The sequence below is a fragment of the Geotrypetes seraphini genome, chromosome 12 (assembly GCF_902459505.1).
Source record: "Geotrypetes seraphini chromosome 12, aGeoSer1.1, whole genome shotgun sequence".
NCBI classification, from domain to species: Eukaryota; Metazoa; Chordata; class Amphibia; order Gymnophiona; family Dermophiidae; genus Geotrypetes; species Geotrypetes seraphini.
In genome coordinates, this window is record NC_047095.1 from 14,150,203 (window position 1) to 14,177,106 (window position 26,904).

The window sequence follows — 26,904 nt, forward strand, 5'->3', positions numbered from 1 at the left end:
TATCTCTAGCATGAACTAAAAGATAAACAAGAGGAATAAATTCAGCCTCTCTCACCAGGGAAGAAAAGACATGCTAGGATGGTTCATAAAAGCACTTATTATTATTTAAAGATACTAAAGACACATCACAAATTTCCAACATACAGTAAAGTGTAAGTGGACATGGAAATCACCAGATGATCAGATGATGTACATGATCACCAAGATGATAAACCCCAATGCTGCACATTCCCAAGTGCAGACATTGCATCTCATCACCAATTAATGTTATGCAACTTAAAATAAGCAACATAGGCCCAGATTCACTAAAGTCAGCGATTGTCGCTAAACCTGTTTTCATAGGTTTAGCAACAATCGCTGCTAACTGACCCGATTCACAAAACGGCCCACCACGTGTTTTTCCCCTCGATCACCCATTTTCCAATCCAGCCATGCAAATTAGTAAAACCCCATGCAAAATAGCCAAGCGACTGATTCACTTACATTTGCTTGGCTATTCTGCATCGGGTTTTACAATCCTAAAACCCCACTGCTGTAGACCTGTCAGTAACTGTGTTACCGACAGGTCTGCCTGGGTTTTGGGTTTTTTGTTTTTTTTTGCAATGACACAGATATTACACACGCAAAATATCTGCCCAATAAAAAAAAGAAAGAAAAAAAAGCCTCCAGACAGCCCCCCCACCCCCAAACAAAGCGCCTCCTCCCCGAGCAAAAAAAAAAAAATGGCAGGAGGTATGCCCACTCCCTCCTGCCACCAGTCGCTCCCCCTGATGTCCCCTCGCCGTGCTGAACCTAAGTATGGCAGGAGGGATGCCCACTCCCTCCTGCCACCAGACGCTCCCCCTGATGCCCCCCCTCGTGCCAAACCTAGGTATGGCAAGAGGGTTTAACACTCCCTTCTACCATTGCCCCCCCTGTACCTTTAATTGGGGGGGGGGCAGGAGGGGTGGTCAGTCAGTCAGTCCCTCCTGCTCCTCTGCCAGCTGCCATCAGCAGTGTGGGCCTTTGGCCCCCCCTCCCCGGTGCATCATGTGATGCATGGGGAGGGGCCTAAGGCCCTAATTGGCTCAGGTGCCTCGGGCTCCTCCCTTGGGATAGAAAATGATGCTTGAAAGAGCTGAAGGAGTGAGGAAAAGAGAAAGATGGCTAGATGATATTCAGGATTGGACTGGACTGAAAATCGAAAGTGCAGTATGTGTGACTCAAGGCAGGAAAAATCTTGGATAAGGATGATTCCCACCACTGGCTTCATTGGTAAATAAGGACTATGTAGGACAATGATGATAAAATATGTTATTGTGTCTTCACTGGATACACAGAAAAGCTTAATCATGCAACCAAGTAAGGAGATTTTCATATATAGATTAACCATACCAGTATATAGATTGACCACAATAATGTGCTTGCATTTTAGTTTATCAAAAAATTAAAATGTAGAAATCATATTTATGATTAGAAAACAAACACAAAGAGGCAAATTGAAAGCACCAGAATTAAGATGTAGTATCTGCCGTCATCTTCTATGTATGTTACTATGTGAGTGTTTGTACAATGAAAGAAAAGAACCTTAACTACCAAAATATACATTCATACACCAATAGCAGAAAGATACAGAAGTTGTCTCTTGTATTGGATACTTCTGGCTCAATTAAAAAAGAATTTACAAATGTAATTCTTACATAAAAGCAGCTAAAACATAAGGGGGCTTGGAATGGATGCGTTAACAGGGGAAGATTCTCAAAACTTCACGGTCAAATCTGATGAGCAGCTGTCACGGCTGTAAATATAACAATTTGCAAAAGATGGGTCATTCTCAAAAACCCATGCATGCAAATGAGGTTTGAAAAGGTCGCTATATTTGCATTTGACGAGTCATTGGTGTTAGCAATCGGCACATAAGAACATAAGAATTGCCACTACTGGGTCAGACCAGTGGTCTATTGTGCCCAGCAGTCCGCTCCTGTGGTGGCCCTTAGGTCAAAGACCAGTGCCCTAACTGAGTCAAGCCTTACCTGTGTATGTTCTGGTTCAGCAGGAACTTGTCTAACTTTGTCTTGAATACACCCGCACATTAAAAAACAAACAAACCATGAATTAAAGTACGGCAGGAAGGATGCCCACTCTCTCCCACCACGAGTAATGCCCACACTCTCCCCACCCCCACACACACCCTGGCAGGAGGGATGCCCACTCCCTCCTGCTGCCGGTGAGGTCCACCCTACCCCGATACCCCTGCACCTTTCAGTCCATGGCCGCTCTAGCATTTTACTGACTTAAGCGGTTTACAATGTAACAATTAAATAATGAAAGGAACACCATTGAAGATAGAAAAGAAAGAGATAGTGATAGAGACAGGGCAGGATTAATTCGTCAAGGGCTCCTAGACACCCAAGTATACTGGGCCCCCCTGCCCCGCCCCGCCCCATCATGCACCCAGGCAGAAACAGGAAGCTGCATCAGAGGGAAGCTTTGGGCAATCAGCACTGCTTGCACAATTACAGTTCCCGTTTCCTTTCTTACCCGCGTTGCTTGCTTGTCTTATTTTCCGTCGATTGGGGGAGGGGGGGCATGTTGCCAATCGGGGTGGGGCCTGCGTTGCCGATCGATGCTGGAGGGGTCCATCGCCGTTTGGAAAAGACAATGTCGATGCCCTCCTTCATCGGGCCCCCCCTGACCATTTCGGGCCCTAGGCACATGCCTACTTGGCCTATTGGTTAATCCTGCCCTGGATAGAGACAAAATATGTACATTCCAACAAGTATTCAATGAGGATAAAAACAAAGATTATCTTAAAAATAAAATAATTAAATTAAAAAGATTAAACATTAATTAATTTAAAATAAATAAATTCCAGTCAGACATTAGGTCCCCTTACAACGGCAACAGACTAAGGAGAGAAAGAGGAACCAGCACTCAGCCAAAGGCAATTCTTACTGTTCAAAGGCAACTCCAGTCCAGTGGAGATAAAGAGGCTCCTTGATGCTGCCGTGGAATGCATTGGGATGCGCCAGGGAGGGGCCTAAGGCTCTGATTGACCCAGGAAGCACCAGGGAGGGGAAAGCCCACCGAGGTTAAGGAATCCCCTGGCCATAATAGAAAATCATCTGGAGTGCTCATTTAAATATTAATGACCTCGTTGTAATACATTTGCATGGCAGCCTAGAAGCTCAGAAAAGACCACGTTGAGCTCTTTTGAGAATTGGCTGGTAGAATACTTCCATGCTAAACTGAATTTTGAGTGGATTTTGAGAATCTACTCCTTAATGTGGCACAAAACGCAGAGCATTTAATGCCTCCTCATTATCTGCTATGTAGTTCACTTTATCTTAGAAGCAATGTGTAAAATCTCGTTTGTAAGTTGTTTCCTATTATACTTTCATAGTGCACAAATCCCATCTTAAGAGCCACAAAACAGTTTGGTTTCAAGATATATAGAGCAAATACACAGGAACTTAGCTACTGCACACTGGTTTTATAACTCAACCTTCGTGCTGCCTGTTGCGGCATTATCTGAGGCTTAAAAACTACAAAGCAGAGCATGCTGGGAACAGCAAGCAGGAAGTCCTCTCGGAACACTGAACTTATAGTAATTTCGTTGTAAGGGGAAATCTCTGGTTTCTCAGTGCCAGATTCCATTACTGAGAGATTTGTAGATAAGATACAGAGATATAGAATATGAAAGTTCGTTTGCCAATTGCTCCTAGCGTTTGGATCTATTATACTTAAAGCTGCAGGGAAATCCTTCAAGTTCTGAAACTTTAGTTGCAAACCATGAGGTAAGGATTACAAGAAAGCTTTGTGCTGTGTAAATCGAAGAAGATGTGTTCATGCTGGAGGGTGTATTTTGTGTTATTTTCTGCTCATCTAAATGAATTCTGGTTATGCGGGAGAGTTGTATTTGCTTTCAAACGTACTTGTGTAGTGTTAGAACAGTGGCCAATAAATTTTTTTTTGGACTCTGTTCTTGGACGCCGTTACAAGAGAAGATTAAGGCTGCGGTTTTATTCAGGTGCATGTGAGGATTTGTTAGATTGTTTTTCCCTATGACATGTTTTAACAACTTCCTGTGAGTTAACTTTCTCTGATAATCAAAGCAGTTTGGAGTAAAAGGTTTTGTTTTAGTTTTTTAAGCTCCTTCATTTGGAGATTTAAAAAACAAGAACTTTTGAACATGTGAATCACAAGCAGCTTGGGGGTTATCTTTCACTTCTCTTTTCTCTCTCTTTCTTAACATATCCAAGACTGCAAAAGCCAGTCATTTATTTCTGTATAGCATCACTAACGTGACCATTTATTTTTTTCATCAAAAGGGGAAATATATTAATATTCAGCCCCGCCCCCAATTTCTTCCATTCATTTTTCATGTACACACTATCTTATTAATTCATAATGGTAAACAAAATAAAAAAAACCACAAAGCACACTGTACGCAGAGAAAATGTTAATTATTTGAGTTTCAGGTTTTTTTCAAAGATGTCAAGGCAGATGACTTTAAAATATGCAATGTCAGTAACTATAGAAAAATAGACAAATATAGTGCAAAATATAGACAACAGATATAAATTCTCAAAGCTGACACATTTTGATCATTAAATTGAAAATAAAATAATTTTTCCTACCTTTGTTGTCCATCTTCCTTTTCTCCCTTTTTGTGGTTTATCTTCTCTTCTCTCTGGCATTTCTGTCCTCCCCTTTCCTGCCCCAGAGGTCTGGCATCTTTTTTTTTTTTTTTTCCCTCTCCTTCCCCTTGGTCCTGGATTTCTCTGTTCCCCCCCCCAAAAAAAAAAAAAAAATTCTCCCCCATGCCCAATCTGAAACTTTGTAATTAATACCCCCCCTTCCACAGCCCTGCTTTGTACTTTTTTTTTTAATCCAGTTAGTCCAGGCCCAGCATGTTCTCACTTCTTTCCTGTCCGGTTCGATGTCCCTTTACCTTCCATCAAGCTAAAAACACTGCCGCCTCGGCAGTGATTTAGCGACGTTGCCCATGGCTCCCCTTCCTGCTTTCCGTTTGCTGTGGTCCACCTGGGCAGAAACAGGAAGTTGCATCATCGGCAGATGCGGAAAGCAGGAGGGGGATCTGCAGGCAACGTAGCTGAATCACTGTCGAGGCCGGCAGTGTTTTCAGCTGGATGGAAAGTAAAGGGATATCAGACAGGCAGGAGAGAAGGGCCGTGAGAAAGGGAAGTTCTCGGATCATGACTCCAAGGCCGGAAACACCCCCCTCATGCTTGCACCCGGGCCGGACCACCCCTCCCACCCTTGGTACACCACTGAGTTCCAGGCCAGCCAGGCAGTGATTGGCTGGCCCAGAACTTCCTCTCTGACGTCGGGGAGAAGGCTTGAGGGCCGGCTCCTGGACTTTGTTTTCCTATAGTTTCAGCGGCGGGTGGGGAAGCAGGGAGAGAGCCCATTCTCCGCAATTGCCTGTCCCGTGGTCCCCACACACAGCTTCGGGACGCCGTCTCTGAAAACAGGACATTTCAGTGTCCCGAAGCTATGTGTGGGGACAAGGGGACATGGGATCTGAAAACAGGATGGTCCTGTTCAAAAACAGGACGTATGGTGGTCACATTAAGCATCACCAAAATATGTTCCTTCCTGAACACACAACCAAAATTTATCCATACTCTCATCACCTTCTACTTAGATAACTGCAACTTGCTTCCAGTAAAACTCTTTCTCCATCAATCTGTTCAAAATTCTCCAGCATGACATCTTCTGCCAGAGGATGTGGTAAGAGCATTAATATATCTGGTTTTAAAAAAAGGTTTGGACAAGTTCCTGGAGGAAAAGTCCATAAACTGCTATTGAGACAGATATGGGAAAAGCCACTGCTTGCCCTGGATCGGTGGCATGGAATGCTGCTACTATTTGGGTTTTTGCCAGACACTTGTGACTTGGCCTCTGTAAAGACGAGATACTGGGCTAGATGGACCATCGGTCTGATCCAGTAAGACTTATATTACAACACTCATTTGTGCTCTTCTCAAGTCACATCATTGGCTCCCTATCCATTTTTTCATATAGTTTAAACTTCTCTTACTGTCTTACAGGTGAATTAATTCTGTAGCTCTGCAGTGTTTCTCCTCTCTCTACACCCCCACCCTCCCCAAAACACCATTCATCTGGTAAGTCACTTTGACCCTTCTCCTTTTGCACCAACTCCAGACTGTTTCTTTTATCTCACTGTGCTGTGTGCCTAGAACAGACCTCTTAAGTTGGTTTGTCTTGCTCCATATCTGGTCCTGTTCAAATTTAGTCTAAAAGCTTACCTTTTTTTAGGCTGTTTTTAACTCTTAACTTCCTATTCATCTGTTCAGTACCTGTGTTTGTTTTAATCATTCCTAAAAGAAATAACTTCCTAATCTCCTCTTATTTATCATGGTTTTCTGTCTTGAATAGTCTCTGCTCAACAGAGCTTACAATCTCTTACATGTTTTGTGTACAACGTTTCTCCTCCTCTAAACTTTCTCCTTCTGCTGCCCTACCATTCCCTGACCCAGAATCTGGATTCCACACAGGGCCGGGCACTAACCTCAACAAAGATCTTTCACATCCACATGCTTGGGTAGGCCCTGTTGGTTCCACCCACTTTCACACGTTTGAGTCAGAGGGGCAGTACCAACTGGGCCTCAGGAGCTGATACTCAAAGGCTCTGCATCAGTTAACTTAGCTCCAGTGCCGGGCCTTCTTTAGACTCCGAACTTCCTGACAGGCAGCAGGAGGGTGGCAAAAGATGGAGGACTCTTCATCGCTGGAGTTAGATTGGTGTTGCCTGGACTGTTGGGCCACTCCGGCTGACCCAGAAGGCTTCCCTCTGCCTTCCAGATCAGCCGGGGTGGCCCCACAGTCCGGGGAACACCAATCTAACTCCAGCGATGAAGAGTCCTCCATCTTCTGCCACCCTCCCACTGCTTAACAGGGAGTCTGGAGTGTATATAAGGCTCGGCACTGGCGCTAACTTAACTAACGCAGAGCCTTCGAGTCTATCCGCTCGTGAGTCCCTGTTGGTATCACCCCTCTGACTCAAATGTGTCAAAGTGGGTGGAGCCGACAGGACCTTTCCAAGCGCGTGGACATGAAGGCTCTTTGGGGGAGGGAGGAGGGAGACCCGTGCTGCATACCCCCCACAAGCAGCTCGTATACCCCTAGGGGTATGCGTATCGTGTGTTCAGAAACACTGTATTAGGGGATTGGAGATGTAACTTTGGGAGGGGATAGAATTTGAAATGGGGAGTCTCGCAGGGTTTCTGAAGAAAGGATCAGATAAAGGAGATGGGAGTGCTGCTGTGGAAATTATTTTTATAGCAGTTGGTCACTGAACTGCCGGTAGTGTGGCTGTACTTCCGTCAACTCTTGAGATAGTAGGGAAAAAGGCTTCTGTAAAGACTGTTGAATATTCCAGAGTGGCAGAAGAGTTAAAGGAAGGAGGTGGTGAGAAGAGAGTGCTTGGGGAGATGTAAAGAGATAATGCATGGGAGGTAGGAGGAAAGGAAAAGAGGTTGATATTCTGTGCTATTTAGCTGGTTATTAAGTGACATAGTTGGTCACTGCCAGTATTCAGCAGTTCGTCAGCTAAGTTTGGTGGCCAAAGACAACCACCTAAAAGGGTGGTATATCTTTGTCCGTTAAAAATTAGCCGGCTATGTTCCGGCTGTACAAAAATAGACCGAAAATTCAATGCTGGCTCCCATAGTCTGAATATGAGTTTGAGAGTGAATAGGAGGGAGGTGAAATGGAAGGAAAGATGCTGAGAGGTTATTGGAGAGAGAAAATACATAGGAATGAAAACATTTTTAAAAGGAAGAAGAGAAATAGTGAAAGAAGTAAATGAACTAAAAAAAAAAAGTTAAGGAGATGTATGTAAAATAATGTACTAAAAATATTTTTACAATTTACTAGGCCTTGCAAAGGAACTTAATCTTAAACTGCCTTCTGTTACATCTACTCAGGAGTCTGTACGTATGGTGATCAATTTGTTCCCATGAACTGGGCTTGCAGAAGTGTGATACTTAGTTTTGAGCACTGCCCAGTGTCCTCTTTTTCAGTTTTTCTTCTGCATAAGAACATAAGAATTGCCACTGCTGGGTCAGACCAGTGGTCCATCGTGCCCAGCAGTCCGCTCATGGGGCGGCCCCTAGGTCAAAGACCAGTGCTCTAAATGAGTCCAGCCTCACCTGCGTACATTCCGGTTCAGCAGGAACTTGTCTAATTTGTCTTCAATCCCTGGAGGGTGTACCAGTTTTCCATCACCCTCTGGGTGAAGAAGAACTTCCTTACGTTTGTACAGAATCTATCCCCTTTTAACTTTAGAAAGTGCCCTCTCGTTCTCCCTACCTTGGAGAGGGTGAACAACCTGTCTTTATCTACTAAGTCTATTCCCTTCAGTATCTTGAATGTTTCGATCATGTCCCTTCTCAGTCTCCTCTTTTCAAGGGAGAAGAGGCCCAGTTCTCTAATCTCTCACTGTACGGCAACTCCTCTAGCCCCTTAACCATTTTAGTCGCTCTTCTCTGGACCCTTTTCAAGTAATATCATGTCCTTCATGTACGACGACCAGTGCTGGATGCTGTACTCCAGGTAAGGGTGCACCATGGCCTGGTATAGCGGCATGATAACCTTCTCTGATCTGCTTGTGATCCCCTTCTTAATCATTCCTAGCATTCTGTTTGCCCTTTTCATCGTCACCGCACATTATGCGGACGGCTTCATTGACTTGTCGACAAGTACTCCCAAGTCTCTTTCCTGGGGGGTCTCCAAGTACCGCCCCGGACATCCTGTATTTGTGTATAAGATTTTTGTTACCGACATGCATCGCCTTACACTTATCCACGTTGAACCTCATTTGCCATGTCGCTGCCCATTTCTCGAGCATGGTTATGTCATGTTGCAGATCTTCGCAAACCCCCTGTGTCTTCACTACTCTGAATAACTTCGTATCATCTGCAAATTTAATCACCTCACTCGTCGTACCGATTTCCAGATCATTTATAAATATGTTGAAGAGCACGGGTCCAAGCACCGAGCCCTGCGGTTTCCCACTGGTGACGCTTTTCCGTCAGAGTATTGTCCATTTACCCCCACTCTCTATTTCCTATCCGCCAGCCAGTTTTTAATCCACATGAGTATTTCACCCTTGATTCCATGGCTCAAGGGATTTCCAAAGTAGTCATTCATGTGGAACCTTGTCAAACACCTTTTGAAAATCCAGATATACAATGTCGACTGGGTCACCCTTGTCTATCCGCCTGTTTACTCCCTTGAAGAAGTGCAGCAAGTTCGTTAAGCAAGATCTTCCTTTGCTGAAGCCGTGCTGGCTGGTCCTCATCAGATCGTGTCCGTCAAGGTGATCAGTGATGCGGTCCTTTATCAATGCCTCTACCATCTTTCCCGGTACTGAGGTCAGACTCACTGGTCTGTAGTTTCCCGGATCTCCCCTCAAACCTTTTTTGAAGATCGGCATAACATTCGCCACCTTCCAGTCTTCTGGAATCTTTCCTGATTTGATCGACAGATTGGCTATTAGTTGAAGCAGTTCAGCTATAGTCCCTTTCAATTCCTTGATGACCCTCGGATGGATGCCATCCAGTCCCGGGGATTTATTGCTCTTAAGCCTATCAATCTGCCTGCATACCTCTTCTAGACTGACCGTCAACCCTTGTCAGTTTCCTGTCTTCGTTTCCAGCTCCTTTGTTTCCGCTCCTCCCTTTCGAGCGGGATGAGAGGCTTTGTGCCTTTGCTGCAGTTGCTCTATGATAAAACAAAAGGATTAAAGATGTATATGGACTGAAAACCTGAAGCGGCTTCAGCTCCTGAGGACGCCTTTGTGGCGAAACGCAAGATTGTGTTGGGCTGGCTGAGTGCTACTGTGTCTAAAGTCATCAGCAATAAACCAAGATTATCAAGATGTTATAAATACCACAGGAGTAATGTGTACAGGAATCGGTGGTGATTTGGATCTCAAAGTGTGGACATTAAGGGACTGATGATCCAGGTTTTCTATACACTACGGGGATTAGCCCCATTCATGTCATGATGTTTTATTATGGATTGTTTTGTGTGTATTAGTAGGAGATAAAGCACATGTATTGTGAAATAAGGAAAAAATAAAATGATTATTTATAATGAGCTAGCTTCTTCTCTCTTTTGTATATATTAATACAAAGTGGAAGCTTTATTGATATTGAGTCCTAATTGTATATTGATTGCTTATTTCCAGAGACGAACAATGACTCAAGTCTACCTGGTTAATATTTTTTATGGACCTTCTCCTCCAGGACCTTGTCCAAATTTCTTTTGATTTTTGGAATGTTAGTCACCTTGACAACCTTTGGCAGCAGATTACACTATGTGGGAAAAGAAAAACTCTAAAATTTGTTTTCATTCTGCTAGTCTTTAGTTTCATTGTACTGTATATTCTTTTATTTGAAAGGTTCTCCCATTTCTGAATCATTACATAGAATTTCTTTCCAAAATTATTGGGTTGGACAGGATAAAAATGGAGAGAACCAGAAAGATTACAGATAAGCATAAAAAGAAAGAACTAGCCTTGCAAACTGAGAATGGCCAAGAACTAGAGACAAATTAATAAATAGTAGAAGACTTGATTATTTTAATTTTATACAAGAGATAATCAAAAATACTGTAGAAACAAAAGTCAGGTAAAGTGATAAACTGATGGTGAGAAAACACGCCAGGGCACGGGCCAGTCAGCAAAGGAAGTTGCCCCCTACTCTACTGCTGCTTCAATAAGTCGGATGACAACTCATCTATCTACAAGTTGAGCATTTCATAGCTTTTTAAATAAGCCTTTGAGCCAAGGCAAATATGGTTCTGGCCACTGATACAATTTGGCTCAAGGAGGAGTAGCTGTGCTATACAATTATAAATTTACTCAGGAGCAATCAGCTAGGCTTTCCAGTTATTCTTGTTTACCTAAGGTATAATGAAGAAAAAAATGATGGCTTTGTTCTGACATTCCATTGTGTTATTGCAAAGTCTGGAGGAGACAGTACTTAACGCAAGATGAATGGCTCCAATGAATACAATTATAATGGAAAAATTAACTTATATATTGGAAGGTAAAACTTTATTTGAGAAAATATGGAACCTCTTTTTGACATCGCTAAAATATTGAAGAATACTGAATAAATGGGCTTGTTCTTTTTCATAATTGATACTTTCCTAAATCATAAATTAAGGGCTCCTTTTATCAAGCCGCGCTAGCAGGGTTAACGCGCGTGACTTTTCATCACGTGCTAACCCCGGCACTGGCCTAAAAACTACCGCCTGCTCAAGAGGAGGCGGTAGCGGCTAGCGTGTGCGGCATTTTAGCACACGCTATTCAGCGCGTTAAGGCCCTAACGAGCCTTCGTAAAAGGAGCCCTAGGTGAGGAATCATCATAATCTGAAAAGGAAATCTGCGTCACTCAAGTTTATATTTTTTCTTCAATATCAGCTATACCCCCCCTCTCGTTTATTGGATGATGATAATCTATTATACAGTAATTATTTTGATTGGACTATTTCAGAGTGGCCCCATTTTAGACAGAACGTCCCAGTGAGAACAGATCAAGTTTCACTAGTATTTTAGAACAGATTCTACTGATTTAGACAAAGTTCACAGGTTTCCTTGTCAGCAGCAGATGAATCCAGAGATGAGTGAGTTATGACCATCCACCAGCAGGTAGAGATAAAGAACAGAAAAGCTGAGCTCTGTGATATATAGGATGTAATTTTCCTGGTAGGCCAATATTCTCTATCTCCCAGCAGGTGAATGGATGGTCTCTCACAAGCTCCCAGTCTTCTTTAGCTACTTAGCTTCTGCTCCAAGTTTTTCTCAGTTCAGTGAAGCAAAGGGGGTTTAGGCTAAGTGTTGTTTATTTTAGGGGATACATCTAGTGCCATATCCCTCCCCTCACACACCCATGAACACAGACACTTTTTGGCATCTTCTAAATTAGAACATCGTGGTCCATCGTGTCCAGCAGTCCCCTCTTGCGGCGGCCCCTAGGTCAAAGACCAGTGCCCTAACTGAGACCAGCCCTACCTGCGTACGTTCCGGTTCAGCAGGAACTTGTCTAACTTTGTCTTGAATGCCTGAAGGGTGTTTTCCCCTATAACAGCCTCCGGAAAAGCGTTCCAGTTTTCCACCACTCTCTGGGTAAAGAAGAACTTCCTTACGTTTGTATGGAATCTATCCCCTTTTAACTCGCAGCCATAGTTTGCGGGGAGCTGAATTAGTTCTGAGCCATTGCAACCTGCTTCAGGTCTGTCAGCACTTTACAATGGTGACTACACCTTTAAGTTTCTTTTCCTTTCTATCTCAGTTTGGACTATAAAATGCGACTCTCTCGCTGGGAAGTGAACATGCAGCAGGACACATTTTAGGATGTCTCTGTTCCCCCCCCCCCAGTCCCTCCTATCTGTGCCCTTCTCCACTGTCAATTCCAGACTCCATCCTTTCTATCTTGCTATGCTGTATGTCTGGAACAAACAACCTGAATCCCTACGCCGGACTTCATCTCTTGCAGTGTTCAAGTCCAAGTTAAAAGCCCACCCCTTCGATACTGCTTTCAATTCCTAACTCCTCTCGCCTTGGGTTCTGCATCCCCAGCCCTTTATGTCATGTCTGTCTGTCCAAGTTAGTCTGTAAGCTCTTCTGAACAAGAACTGTCTATTAAATGCCTTTCAGCGCTATAGAAGTGATAAACAGTAGTAGTAGTAGGGTCAGAGACTTCGGATTTGGCATTGATAATGGCAGGGCCATTGGGTTCCCGCACACCACAGTCACTGGTACCCATGGTCATTTTGATACCCGTATTTCAAGCTCTGTGGATGAGAAGTCTCCCTATTGTTATATTAGCTAGCTAATTTCAATGCCTATGCTTCTTTCTTCTATGGACTCGGACACTTCTCTCTAGCGTTTTCTAAAGTCAACTCCTGTAAGGAGGTGCTTGGACTCTGGCCCATATGCTCAAAACTCATCATGTCTTTAATGAACAACGCTAAACCAGTTTTAACCTGTTTAGTTTCAAAGTACTTCAGTTATTGATGCCCAGAATGGATACCGTAATCAGGGCCTCTGATAATTATGGTAATAGATTACAACAAGTTTATCAGTATTAAAACAAGCACTCGGATCAATGCCCAGATGATGCCCAAAATGAAGCGCTGGTTTTTAACACTCCGAAACCTCCGACAAGTCTGGAGGTGCCGGTAGTGTTTTTAAAAAAAGACTGCTTTTTCTTTTTTTTTTTAATGGGCATAGATATGCATATCTTACACACAGAGAATATCTGTCCCCATTTAAAAAAAAAAACCCAAACGTTATGCTGGGATCCCCCCATATTCTCTGAACTTAAAAAAAGCAAACAAACAAAACTCAGCAGCAGAGAAGCCCACTACCTCCTGTTCTGCCCCCCCCCCACCTTTAAATTGAAGATTGGCAGAAGGAATGCCCATTCCCTCCTGCCAGCAGGGCCATGTGTCCTCTCTTTTTTTCATAAAGAAATTTGGTAACCCTAGGTGGGGGAGGGACTAGAAAAACAAATAATGAAATGGGGGTGGGAGAGAGAGAAAGATATGGTGGACAATGGGAGGGAGGGATTTCAAGGACTTAGTCAGCTCTCAGATTTGGAGGGGGGCTAAGGTCAACACATTTCTCCTCCACGACCACCACCCCCTCCTGGCGGGTGGACATGCATTTTTTTCCTCTCCCACCTCCTATGATCCGGTGTTTATCCCAGGACAAGCAGGCATGATATTCTCACATGTGGGTGACGTCATCTACGGAGCCCCAGCGCGGACAGCTTTTCAAGCAAACTTGCTAGAAGTTTCAAGTTTGCACACTGCACCACGCATGTGTCTGCTTCCTCGCCCACTAGAGGGCGCGTTCCACCTCGTGGTCCTCAGTTCATTTTTTTCCGCGGAGCCAGTAAGCCCTGTGGATTGTGAGCTCCTAATCTTTTTTGTGTCGCTGCTTCCTGACACCGCGTCTGATTTTTTCGGTCGCTGTGCTTTTGATTTCTGTTCTTTTCTGTTCTTTTCCTTTATAAAAAAAAAAAAAATAAAATTTTTGTCTTCTCGTTGGGCTCCGGGGGCTCCCGGCAGCCGTGGCCGCGGGACGTCGATCGTTCCCGGCCAGTTTCGTCGTTGATGTCCCGTCCTGTAACGGGTTTCAAAAAGTGCAGCCGGTGCGAGAGGCTGCTCCCTATTACAGACCCCCACCGGTGGTGCATCGTTTGTCTGGGCCCGGAACACCCTACCACCTCGTGCGATCGCTGTTCCACGTTTCAACCCAGGGCTCTCCGTCGCAGGAGGGCCAGAATGGCGGAGTTGTTTAAGGCGGACCCCGTGGTAAAGGCCTCGACGTCGGCCTCGGCTTCGGCCCCGGCCTCGACCTCGGCCTCGGCGTCCTCGGGGCCCTCGGCCTCTCCTCGCCCTTCGACTTCCAAGTCGACCTCGGGAACGAAGGCTACCTCGGGTAAGTCCTCCTTTCCATCCCCTACAGGGTCTGCAAAGAAGCCGTCCTCTGCTTCGACCAAGGCGGGTGGGTCGTCCTCGGCCCCGCCTCGGGCCCCGCCCGTGCAAGCCCCGAGGGAACACTCGAGACCGAGGTCGCCCTCCAGGGAGCATGCCCCGGATTCGGATCTCCCGACTTTCGTCGGGATCCCGGCTTTCCAGGAGCTCCTCAGAGCGCTCATATCAACTGAGCTGTCGGGGGCCCTGGAACAGCTGCAACGGGCTTCGACCCCGGCGGCTGTTGCCTCGGCGGCCTCGGCGACCTCGGCCTCGGGTGCCGGGGCTCCCTCGACCTCGGAGACCGGGGCTCCTCCGACCTCGGTCTCGGCTGTCGAGGCTCCGCCCGCCTCGACCTCGGTCTCGGCCTCGGTTTCGGTCTTACCATCGACCGCGGGGGATCAGCCGGAGCGTAGCGTGCGGCCCCGGGACAAGGTGCGTCGGGTCCGCCGCATTTCCTCCTCCTCGTCCTCGAGGTCCTCCCGGGGGTCTTCGCCCTCGCCTCGGACTCGGTCGAGGCGCCGGCCGAGGAAGCCGAAGCGCTCACGGGGTTCGCCTCGAGGGCGCGGTCGGTCTTCCCCGATCGGGGGCGAGGCGTTGCGGGTGTCGGAGTTGCGCATTGACAATCCGAAGCTTCTCCGCTCCCCGGCGCGTCGGGTGTCCCGTTCTTCCTCGCCGAGGAAACGGGAGGGGGGCCCTCGTCCCCCGGACCCCGGGGTCTTCGCCCCGGGCCTCGTCGAGGCGGACTCGTTCTCCTACCCCCTCGAGGCCTGTGGAGAGGACATCGTGGGGCTCGGGGTCAGGGAGAGATCCCTTGTATTATTCGCACGAGGCCTCTCCGGTTTCCTCGGCGAAAAAGTCGAGATCTCCTTCCCCACCTGCTAAACCGTCCTCATTCTCGGTTTTTGTGCAGGACATGGCCAAGGCCCTCGGGCTGGACCTTTCGGTCGGATCCCAGTATTCTAAGGAGTTCCTTGAGGAGCAGGACCTTCCAACTCCACCTCGGGAGGCTCCTCGGCTCCCATACAATAAGGTCCTCCTGCAGACTTGGTTAAAAAATTTGTCAAACCCTCTTACGGTCACGTCAGTCCCGTCCAAGATGGAGGGCAAGTACAGGACGCTGCCGGCTAAGGGGTTCGACAAGGCGCAGCTCTCCCACCAGTCTTTGCTGGTGGAATCTGCCCTTAAAAAGTCTCAGCCTTCCCGGGTTTCTGCGGCGGTTCCACCTGGTAGGGAGGGCCGAACCCTGGACAAGTTTGGCCGTCGCCTTTATTCCAATTCCCTGATGGCCACCAGGGTGCTAAATTATGCATTCACTTTTTCCTCCTATCTTCGAGGTATGGTGAAGGACCTCCCTCAGTTTCGTGACTCCATACCGGACTCCCAGAAGGCAGGTTTTGATACATTCATGTCCAACCTGTCTCAACTGCGGTTGTACCTGTTTCACGCCTTGTACGACGCTTTTGAGCTGGTTTCGAGGGTGTCGGCCCTCGCGGTGGCCATGCGCCGTCTGGCCTGGCTTCGCACCCTCGACATGGACCCAAACATGCAGGATCGCCTGGCAGATTTGCCTTGTGTGGGGTCCGAACTTTTTGACGAGTCATTAGAGGCGGCGACCAAGAGGTTGTCTGAGCAGGAGCGCTCGTTGGCCTCTTTGGTCCGGCCCAAGCCTAGACCCCCGCCGCAGAAACCCTTCCGCCCTCCCCCGAGGCGGTACCCCCAAAAATCTACTCCCGCCTTTTCTAGACCGCCACCTAGACGCCAGGCTCAGAGGGGCAGAGGGGGACAAACGCAAGCTCCGGCGCAGGGCCCTTCCAAGCCCGCGCCTTCTTTTTGACGGGCTGAGCGGATGGGGCGGGTTCCCCTCCGCGACCGCTCAGAATTCCCTGCCTATAGGGGGGCGTCTTCGGTCCTTTTACCCAGCCTGGACCGAAATTACATCAGACGCCTGGGTGCTCCGGACCGTCTCCGAGGGCTACTCTCTCAATTTCTTGTCTGTGCCACAGGATATGCCCCCGGGACCTTCCTCTTTCAATCGGAGCCAGCTTCCCATCTTGCTGGCCGAGGCCCGGGCCCTGTTGAAGCTTCGGGCGGTCGAACCAGTTCCCGCAGATCAGCGGGGGACCGGGTTTTACTCCCGCTACTTTCTGGTCCCGAAAAAGACCGGGGACCTGCGCCCTATACTGGACCTCAGGAAGCTCAACAAATTCCTGGTCCGGGAGAAGTTTCGAATGCTGTCTCTCCCGGTTCTATACCCTCTCTTGGAGGAAGGGGACTGGATGTGCTCCCTCGATCTGAAGGAGGCATATACTCATGTTCCCGTGCATCCTGCCTTCCGGAGGTTCTTGAGGTTCCAGGTGGGGGACTTGCACCTTCAGTACAGGGTCCTGCCTTTTGGCCTAGCTTCGTCCCCTCGAGTCTTTACGAAGTGCATGGTCGTGGTCGCGGCGGCCCTGAGAAATCGGGGCCTTCAGGTTTTCCCCTACCTGGACGATTGGCTGATCAAAAGCACGACCAGGGAGGGGGTTATCTCAGCGACCCGACAGTCTATCGCCTTCCTTCAACGACTGGGGTTCGAGGTGAATTTCCCCAAGTCGCAGTTGCAGCCGGCCCAGTCCCTTCAATTTATAGGCGCAGTGCTGGACACTGTGAGCCGACGTGCATACCTCCCGCAGCCTCGCTTGGCGGCCTTGGTTCGGCTGGGGCGGTGGGTCTCGCAGCTGCGGGTGGTCTCGGCCCAGCGCATGATGATGCTTCTGGGCCACATGGCATCGACGGTCCACGTCACCCCGTTTGCCAGACTGCACCTGAGAATCTCTCAGTGGACCCTGGCCTCCCAGTGGCGTCAGGATTGCGATCCGGTGTCCCGCCTCATTACGGTCACTCCTTCTTTGAAACGGTCGCTCCGTTGGTGGACCGATTGTTCCAATTTTTCCGGGGGGTTGCTGTTTCTGGCCCCTCCCTTTCGCAGGGTCCTGACCACGGACTCTTCGGAGTATGCGTGGGGGGCCCATCTAGACGGGCTGCGGACCCAGGGTCTGTGGTCGTCGGAGGATCGTCGATGTCACATCAATGTGCTGGAACTTCGAGCCATTTACATGGCGGTTCGTGCGTTCGACCACCTTCTTCGCGATCAGGTAGTCCTAGTTCGCACGGACAACCAGGTAGCGATGTACTATGTCAACAAGCAAGGTGGGACGGGCTCTTGGCCCCTCTGCAGGGAGGCGCTTCGCCTTTGGGAGTGGGCGATCTCCCGAAACATCTTCCTGCAGGCGGTATATATTCAGGGAGACCAAAACTGCTTGGCAGACAAGCTCAGTCGGCTTCTTCAACCGCACGAATGGTCTCTCCACTCCAGAGTCCTGCGCGAGGTCTTCGACCGCTGGGGGACTCCGCAGGTGGACCTGTTTGCCTCCTCGGAGACTCACAAACTGCCCCTATATTGTTCGAGGATGTTTTCCCCGGACCGTCTGGAGGCGGATGCCTTCCTTCTGGACTGGGAGGGGAGGTTCCTGTATGCGTTTCCTCCTTTTCCCTTGATCATGAGAACGTTGGTACGTCTCAAGTCATCCACCGCCACGATGATTCTCATTGCGCCTCGGTGGCCTCGTCAGCATTGGTTCTCCCTGCTTCTTCAACTGAGTGTCAGGGAACCTCTGCTTCTGCCTGTGCTTCCCTCTCTGCTATCTCAGAGTCGGGGTTCGCTGTTGCATCCCAATCTGCAGTCCTTGCACCTGACTGCTTGGTTCCTTTCCCCTTCACTTCAATCCAGGTCTCTCAGTCAGTGAGGGAGGTTTTGGAAGCCTCACGCAAGGTCTCGACCAGGCTTTGTTATTCACAGAAGTGGACCAGATTTTCATCTTGGTGTTCCTCGCGACATCTGAATCCTGATTCTGTCCCGGTGGCTTCGGTTTTAGACTACTTGTTACATTTGTCTAAGTCAGGCCTGAAGACGACATCTGTCCGGGTACATCTCAGTGCCATTTCAGCTTTTCACCGGCACTTAGATGGTCGTGCTCTTTCGCTTCACCCTATGGTGCAACGGTTCATGAAGGGGCTAATCAATGTTTGTCCCCCTCTGAAGCCTCCTCCTGTTGTTTGGGATTTGAATGTTGTCCTGGCTCAACTGATGAAACCTCCCTTTGAGCCTATGGACGTATCCCTTCTCAAATTCCTTACTTGGAAGGTGGTTTTTCTGATTGCTCTCACATCGGCTCGAAGGGTTAGTGAGTTGCAAGCTTTGGTTGCGGATCCACCTTTCACGGTGTTCCACCATGACAAGGTGGTTTTGCGCACGCATCCGAAATTTTTGCCAAAGATTGTATCGGATTTCCACTTGAATCAGTCCGTTGTCCTTCCTGTGTTTTTTCCTAAGCCCCACTCCCATCCTGGCGAGACGGCGCTCCATTCTCTTGACTGTAAGAGGGCGTTGGCATTTTATCTCCAACGTACCAAGTCTCATCGGAAGGTTCCTCAATTGTTTTTGTCCTTTGATCCTAATCGTCTGGGACATCCGGTTTCCAAACGCACCTTGTCCAACTGGTTGGCTGCTTGCATTTCTTTTTGCTACGCTCAGGCTGGTCTCCCGCTCTCGGGGCGTGTCACGGGGCATAAGGTCCGAGCGATGGCAGCTTCGGTTGCTTTCCTCCGATCTACTCCCATGGAGGACATTTGTAAAGCTGCCACTTGGTCTTCGGTTCATACGTTCACCTCCCACTATTGCCTGGACACTTTGTCCAGAAGCGATGGCCGGTTTGGCCAGTCGGTGTTACGTAATCTGTTTTCATAAATTGCCATCCTCCCACCTGCCCTTTTTTTTTGGTTGGCTTGGAGGTCACCCACATGTGAGAATATCATGCCTGCTTGTCCTGGGATAAAGCACAGTTACTTACCGTAACAGGTGTTATCCAGGGACAGCAGGCATATATTCTCACAACCCACCCGCCTCCCCGGGGATGGCTTCTTTGCTAGTGATGGAACTGAGGACCACGAGGTGGAACGCGCCCTCTAGTGGGCGAGGAAGCAGACACATGCGTGGTGCAGTGTGCAAACTTGAAACTTCTAGCAAGTTTGCTTGAAAAGCTGTCCGCGCTGGGGCTCCGTAGATGACGTCACCCACATGTGAGAATATATGCCTGCTGTCCCTGGATAACACCTGTTACGGTAAGTAACTGTGCTTTATCTCCTTTCCCTCTTCCCCCACAGTCTGGCATATCTTTCCCTTTTGGCATGGCCTGGCAGTGTGCAGAGAGAAAGCTTCCATGTCAGCAAGAGGAAAAGCCAGACTGTGGGGAAAAGAGAGATACTGGATTGCATAGTTTCTGGGGAGGGGGAGAATGCTAGACAGTATATGCCACTGCCACTGGGGAAGCCAAGAGTGGGGGTGCCTGGGTCCCAAGCTCCCCCACCCCCTCCATCCCTCTTAGCTACTAGTGCTGCCCGATTCGGGTAAAAAAATTTTGATTTGATTCAGCCTACTGAATTGGTTTTTCAATTCAATTTGATTCAATTTTCCTGCCCAATTGGGTGTTTTTTTCAAACATCCTGGTGGGCTTATTTTATAGCCACCTTGCCTTCTCCTAACCAGACTGGCGCTGTGGTGTAAACAAACAAAAAAGACTTTTCCTCTCTCTCTTAAATCCTAGCTTACGTTTGCGGTCTAACACCAGCTCTGGCAGGATACATGTTTCAAATCTGACATATTGCAATTACAAAATGGAAAATAGAATTAGTTTTTCTACCTTTTGTTGTCTGGTCATTATTCAAATCTTGTTGGTCCCAGGCGCTGGTTGTCTTCTTCTTTCTTCTTTCTCCGTTCTAATCATCTGTCTGCCATCTCTGTCCTCACCTTCCATTTCCCTTCCCTCCCCCGGAGGTCTGGCATCTTTCTTTTTTTTGCGTCTCCATCCACAGATCCACCTTTTCTTAACTACCCTTTCATCCAGGATCTCTTCCTCCTTCCCCACCACCCCAGGGTCCACCATCTCTCCCTTTCTTTATCCAACTACCCTCCTAACCAGTATCTCTATCCCCCCTCCACACCATCCCTTGTGTCCAACTTCTCTCCCTTTCTGTTCCTTCCCTCCCTAAATCCCATTGTCCATCATCTCTCTCCCTCTCCTCTATATTTAGACCCATTATTTCTTCCCCCCCCCAAAGTCCGGCATATGCACATCTCTTTGAACCCCCCTTCCCTCCCTCCGTGTACTTCTACACCAGGGCCCCCCTTAAAGGCCTGTCCCACCCCCTAAAGGACTGCCCCCCAGGCCTGCCTGTCCGCCTTGAAGGCCTATGGCACCATCCCTGGCCTTCTCCCCCTCCCCCTTAAAGGCCTGTTCACCCCTTGAAGGCCTGCACCCCCCTGAAGGACAGCCCCCCCCCCCCCCCCCCCGAAAGACTGCATACCCTCCTCCGGGAAGGCCTCCGTGTTCCCCCTGGCCTCCCCAAACCGTTGACCTTACAGCTTCAGCCGAAGATCACGGTTACAGCTCTTTGCACTGCAGTGCTTTGAGCTGTTTCCTCCTTCGCGATCCTGCCTCTGATGTCAGAGGAGGGGCGGGACCGCAGCAGAGGAAACAGCTCAAAGCACTGCAGTGCAGAGAGCTGTAACCGCGATCTTCGGCTGAAGCTGTAAGGTAAACGGTTCGGGAAGGCCAAAGGGAACACGGAAGCCTTCCCGGGGGGGTGCGCAGTCTTTCGGGGGGGGGGGGGCAGTCCTTCAGGGAGGCCAGGAGGGAAGCCTGACTCAGCACTTCCCGACTGACCCTCCCTCCTCGCCCTCTAAAACAGATGCGGCAGCGGCCAGCAAGAGCAGCGCTGCCGCTCCTGCTTTAGGGGGCGAAGGGAGAGGGTCCGAATCGGGAAGCTGATTTTTTTTTAAAAATTTAAATTGATTCACCCGAAGTGAATCGGTGAACCAATTCGAATCGTGAATCGGGCAGCACTAGTAGCTACACCCCTGGGAGGGAAGAGAATGACAGAGATGTTGAATCCTGGGGAGATGATTATTAATTTCTAATTTATAGGCAAACCGACATATCGGAAGCAAATTTGTGTTTCACAGAATAGAGACAAAATGGGATCAGCATGATGGAAAACTAAAATGTCCAGACAATAAAGGTAGAAAAAAGTATTTTATTTTAAATTTATTACCTGGAATTTGTTAGTTTTGGGATATGTGTGTCACAGATCTTTGTATTGTGTCTGGTGGCTTACCAGACAGCTGATGAGGGAATCAGGGGTGAGGATGGGCGGTGGCCCTGAGCCCAAAGTAGGTGGGTGCTAAATTTTCTTCCTGCCCAAATGCAAAATATAAATACCTAAGCTGGTGGGGATTCCAAAGCCCTTCCAGCTGAAGCCCTCTTCCTCCAGTCCAGCGGCCAGCACTCTCCAAGCCTTCCAGCTGGTAGCAGCTCGGGGACACTGCTGCTTACTACAGAGCTTAGAGATTTTTGGCTGCCAGACTGGATGAAGTAGTTTTCAATAGGTAGGACTTCAGCATTCCCACTAGCCATAGCAAGGAGGGAGGCTTGTTTTGGTGGACCTGGGCCAGAACCCCTGTATATTCAGTACTAAAAGAAGTGCATATCTGTTTTTATTTCTCTACTAGGCTTTAAGCCCGTTACATTAACAGGTGCTAGAGCAGATGTCTGTCTGGGTTTTTTTTTTCTTTGTCTATCTTTCCTTGGACGCTGTCTGTCTGTCTGTCTGTCATTCATTCTGTCTGTGTCTCTCCCTGACCCCCTGCCTACCTGTATTTCTCTATTGTGCCATGCCTGCCTGTCTCTCCGTGGCCCCCTTCTGTCTCCCCCCCTCCCAGAGCAAAGCATTATTGTTTTCTGCCCCCAGCACACCCCTCCCCCCAGCAGCCCCCTTTCCCTCTCCCCCTGTTGTGCCATGCCTGCGTGCTCCATGGCCCTCTTCTGTTACCCCCCCCCCGATGATTGCTGTCTACCCCAGCACACCCCTCCCCCCAAAGCAGCCCCCTTTCCCTCTCCCTCTGGTCCCCTGTTGTTCAATGCCTGCCTGCCCCATGGCCCCCTTCCGTTTCCACCCCACTCCTCCCATTCTTACCCTCCCTCCATCCCTCCAACTGGAGCTGGTGTCAGTCTAGGACAGGGACTGCATCATTCACCTCTCGGCCCAGATTGTCGAGCAGGTTCTCCTGCTTAATGGTGGTGGGCGGGGCTGCAGGAAGACTGCGAGTGTGGCAGCAGCGGCAACCCCAGCTCCTTCTTCAGCACCATGTCAGGAAGGTGGAGAGCGGCCTGCGAGGTTCGCTACAGCAGCTGGCGAACCTCAGCAGGCCGCTTTGAAGAGGAGCGGGAGGGAGGGGTCGCTGGCATGTTCTGCACACTCACGTGCCTCCAGCTAGTGCAGGCGCCGTGAGGACTGGCACAGAAGCACACCTCGCGCCACCAGGAATCACGATCTTTCAACAGCACATGCGCGCTTAGCCTTATATTATAGTTGATGTGATACTTGCTGAGTTTAATTTCTTAGTGTTCCCAGTTCAGTTTCTATTTGTGATCCTTTGTTCTGTATTTGGTAAAGGTCTGTCTGGGTTTTATTGTGAAGAAGTCATTTTAAGTTGTATTATGTGTGGTAGTACTCGTAATAGCAGGTGGGGAGATTGAGGGGATGCAGGGAGGAAAAGGGATTGGGACCCCCTCTTTAATTTCTGCTCTGGGCCCCAGCATGTCTAAAACTGACCCTGCCAATCTATATTGGATGGTTTCTGCTGAATGGGTCAATGTTAATTTTGTAAAACTCAATGAAACCTTTTTGCTATAAGAAAAAGGATGGTGACTTTATTCTTGCATTTGAAAGTGTGCTTTCAGTTTCAGTAGCACAAAGAAAAAGGTTTGGAGATGACCTTGGTCTTAGATTTAAAAAAAAAAAGTGACATATGGAGCAGGAGAAGGGGACAGGGAGGCAAGTGCTAGGCACAGAAGGGCTAAATTAGAAAGTAGAGTGACTGTTCTCTGTTCTTCTGCAGGCTTATCCCCTCATTTCCTGTAAGATGCCTTGAATGGAGGGGCTAGAGCAGAAAACCCTTATCTCTTTTGAATCTGAAATGAATTAGTGGTATTGGATTCCTGGCCCAGCTCCCAGATAGTAAGCCCTGACTAGGGAGATGCATCCTCTTATTTAGAGGGCCTTAGTATTTCCTCCTTTCCTGTGTTCCTCTCTCTTGTTCTGGCTACCAGCAGAAGGAGACCATGCTTACTGCATCCACCTTTTGGCCATGTGGATCAGATATTTTTGCTGTATGATTTCTACTGCAGCGCATTGAGTAAAATGGTGTGGTAGACATGTTAGTTCACTTTTTTAAAGGTGATATTTAGAAATAAAACAAAACATTGTTCGGGTCTGATCTGAAGAAAGGTTACCTTTGAAAGCTAATCAAAAATGTATTAAGTTCAGTAAAAAGGTATCATCTTATTTCCTTTTATGGGGGGGGGGTTCCTATATACTCTGTTTCCCTGAAAATAAGCCCTAGTTAAGATCGACCCCCAAAGCTCCCCGCTCCCCGAATGTCTCCAACACTCCACAACTAGTGCTGTAGGATTCACAGAAAAAATTGGACTTGTCAATTCAGCGACCCCCACCCCAGTGAGACCTGACATACCTCCTCTTTGAGGCCCCTTAAAGCAGCAGCGGCGGCAACGCTCTGAACAGGCTGCTTTACGGCCTTCCCCAGTGGAGCCTTCCCTCTGCTGTATCACTGATGACATCATCAGTGATGAGGCAGAGGGAAGGCCCCCACAGGGAAGGCCACGAAGAAGCCCGTTCAGAGTGTTGCTGCCGCTGCTGCTGTTTTTAGAGGCCTCGGAGCGGAGATATGTCAGTCTCACATTGGGAAGGTCAGTGGGATTCTGCTGCACAAGGGGATGGGTGAGAGGGGAGGAAAGAAGCTGCACATGGGGGGGAGGAGAAAAGAAAGAAAAAGAATTGGGATGGAGGAGAGGAAGGGAGAGATGATTGTTGTACATAAAATAAATAAGCCATCCCCTGAAAATAAGCCCTAATGCGTGTTTTGGACCCAAAATTAATATAAGACACTGTCTTATTTTCGGGGAAACACGGTAGTACCTTTACTACAGCACATGAAATATGTGATGAGGGAAAGGTCTTTTCAGTGTTCTTTCCAGCTTCAACAAGCTAGATGAGGAGAGGCAAAATGAAAATAACATGTAGGTTCAGAAGACCAGAGAGAGAGAGATGAGGGCAGGAGTCTGTCAATAATACTTGAAAATTCTATAGATGTTATTTTCAGAAATAACATAATTGCAATCGTTGACTAATTATTAACTTTTAACTTCAATATTGAAAAGAACCAAGCAGAATTTTCTTTTTGTATAGAATTCTCCCAGAAGTACTGTGAAAAGTTAATTGTAAGGCCTTGCACTTCCATTCCACTCCCATTCCACTCCTTCTGCCCCTTCTTCCAGTCGCCAACCTTCACTCCCTCCTCCCACTCTCCCCATACCTTCTCAGTTACCTCTAGCTCTTCTCCCCCCCCCCCCAAAGGTGGTACACTTCTCCCAGCTCTGCCTCTTTCCATCCAGGTTTCGTTTGTTGAGCTTTAAATACCTACGTGGCATAAATGCTCATGAGTTGAGTCTCTTTCATTTAAAAGGAATCCCTGAAATGGGAGGGCATAGGAAATAAAGTTAAGAGGCGATAGGCTCAGGAGTAATCTAAGGCAGTGTTTTTCAACCTTTTTTGGGCAAAGGCACACTTGTTTCATGAAAAAAATCACGAGGCACACCACCATTAGAAAATGTTAAAAAATTTAACTCTCTGCCTATATTGACTATATATAAAGTAATTCTCTTGAATAGGAATCAAATAAACACAAAGAAAGTATTTTATAATTACTTTATTACGAAATAAAAATTATAAAATACTTTATTCAGTGCGAAACCTGGGCCTGTTTGGCTGAACACAAAGCTGATATTCTGGCTGGAATCGAAGAAAGACACACACGTAGCTCTTCGTCAACAGCTCTCAGTCTTTCTCTGTATTTGGTTTTTATAGCATACAAAAATAGACAAATATACCCTCCATCCTTTTTATTAAACCACAATAGCAGTTTTTAGCGCAGGGAGCTGCGCTGAATGCCCAGCGCTGCTCTTGACGCTCATAGGCTCCCTGCGCTAAAAACCACTATTGCGGTTTAGTAAAAGGTGACCATATTGTAAAATATAGACAGCAGATATAAATTCAGAACTGTGCATAGTAAGTGAAGGGAAGTTTTCATCTCTGGGAATTTACCCAGTTAACTATTAAGTTATTTGGGCAAATTCCTTTGAAAACTGTGGTAATACTGCCTCCACTTTGCTAAATTTAAAATAAAATCATTTTTCCTACCTTGTCTGGTGATTTCTGGTTGCACTTTCTTCTTCTGACTGTGCATCCAATCTTTCTTCCCTTCTATCAGCCTGTATGCTTTCTCTCCTCCACACCTCATTCCCTCCCCCAACTTTTTCTTCCTCTCTCCCTGACCTTTCTTTATTTTTTTCTGTTTCTCTTCTTTCCTTCTGTTTCCCTGCCTGCCCCCTTTCTTTCTTTCTCCCTGCCGTTCCCCAAGCCACTGCCGCTGCCATCGGGGAACAGGACCCACCAATGGATAACAGGCCCCAAAGCCGACGCTGACGCATGCTCTCCCTGACGTCAATTCTGCAATCGGAGAGGAAGTTCCGCCCAGCCAGGCAGCGATTGGCTGGCCCGAACTTCCTCTCCGACTGCAGAATTGACGTCGGGGAGAAGAAGACTTATCGGCTCGATAGATTAGATCGCCAAGACAAAGTGAGTCCTGGGTGATCGATTCACTTTGCCTTGGCGAGCTACTGGCGCCCCTGCCTCGGGCCCCCTGTCAGCTCCGGGCCCGGCGGCCCTGCGGCACACCAGGCAACATCTCGCGGCACACTAGTGTGCCGCGGAACAGCAGTTGAAAAACACTGATCTAAGGAAATACTTTTTTACAGAGACGGTGGTAGATGCATGGAACAGTCTGCTGGAAGAGGTGGTGGAGACAAAGACTGTGTGTGGGGGGGGTCTCTTAGGAAGACATAATGGTTACTGTGGATGGGCAGACTAGATGGGCCATTTGGCCTTTATCTGTCATCATATTTCTATGTTTCCTCCTTTTGTCCACATAGCTAACATTACTTGTTCTGTCTCTTGTAGCCACTGAGTCCAACTAATGTCTCCACCCATTTTCTATCTGAATGACCAATGCAATTCAGCCCTTCTCCCCCCAGGCTATATCCTGCATGCTGTACTTAAAATGCTATGTACTTGGAGAATTCTTTGCATAATTCCCCCAAGAATAACGTAATGGAAAATATTATGGGCATCAAATTTATGAGCTTT

General features: G+C 47.8%; 1 protein-coding gene across 5 annotated transcripts in view; it reads left to right on the plus strand.

The window, feature by feature from the left end:
* The first annotated feature begins 1,136 nt into the window (after positions 1 to 1,136).
* The window catches only part of EXTL2 (exostosin like glycosyltransferase 2), a 40,165-nt gene continuing 14,397 nt past the window's right edge, over positions 1,137 to 26,904 (plus strand). For 2 of the 5 annotated variants that reach the window (XM_033916573.1, XM_033916574.1), the window contains exon 1: positions 3,239 to 3,776. In XM_033916573.1, coding sequence (XP_033772464.1) covers positions 3,772 to 3,776 — 5 coding nt within the window. In that variant the 5' untranslated portion in view covers positions 3,239 to 3,771. Of the gene's footprint in view, positions 1,255 to 1,319; positions 1,342 to 3,238; positions 3,777 to 26,904 lie in introns of those variants that run through there. The other 3 variants (XM_033916575.1, XM_033916576.1, XM_033916577.1) reach the window with 3 other exon arrangements.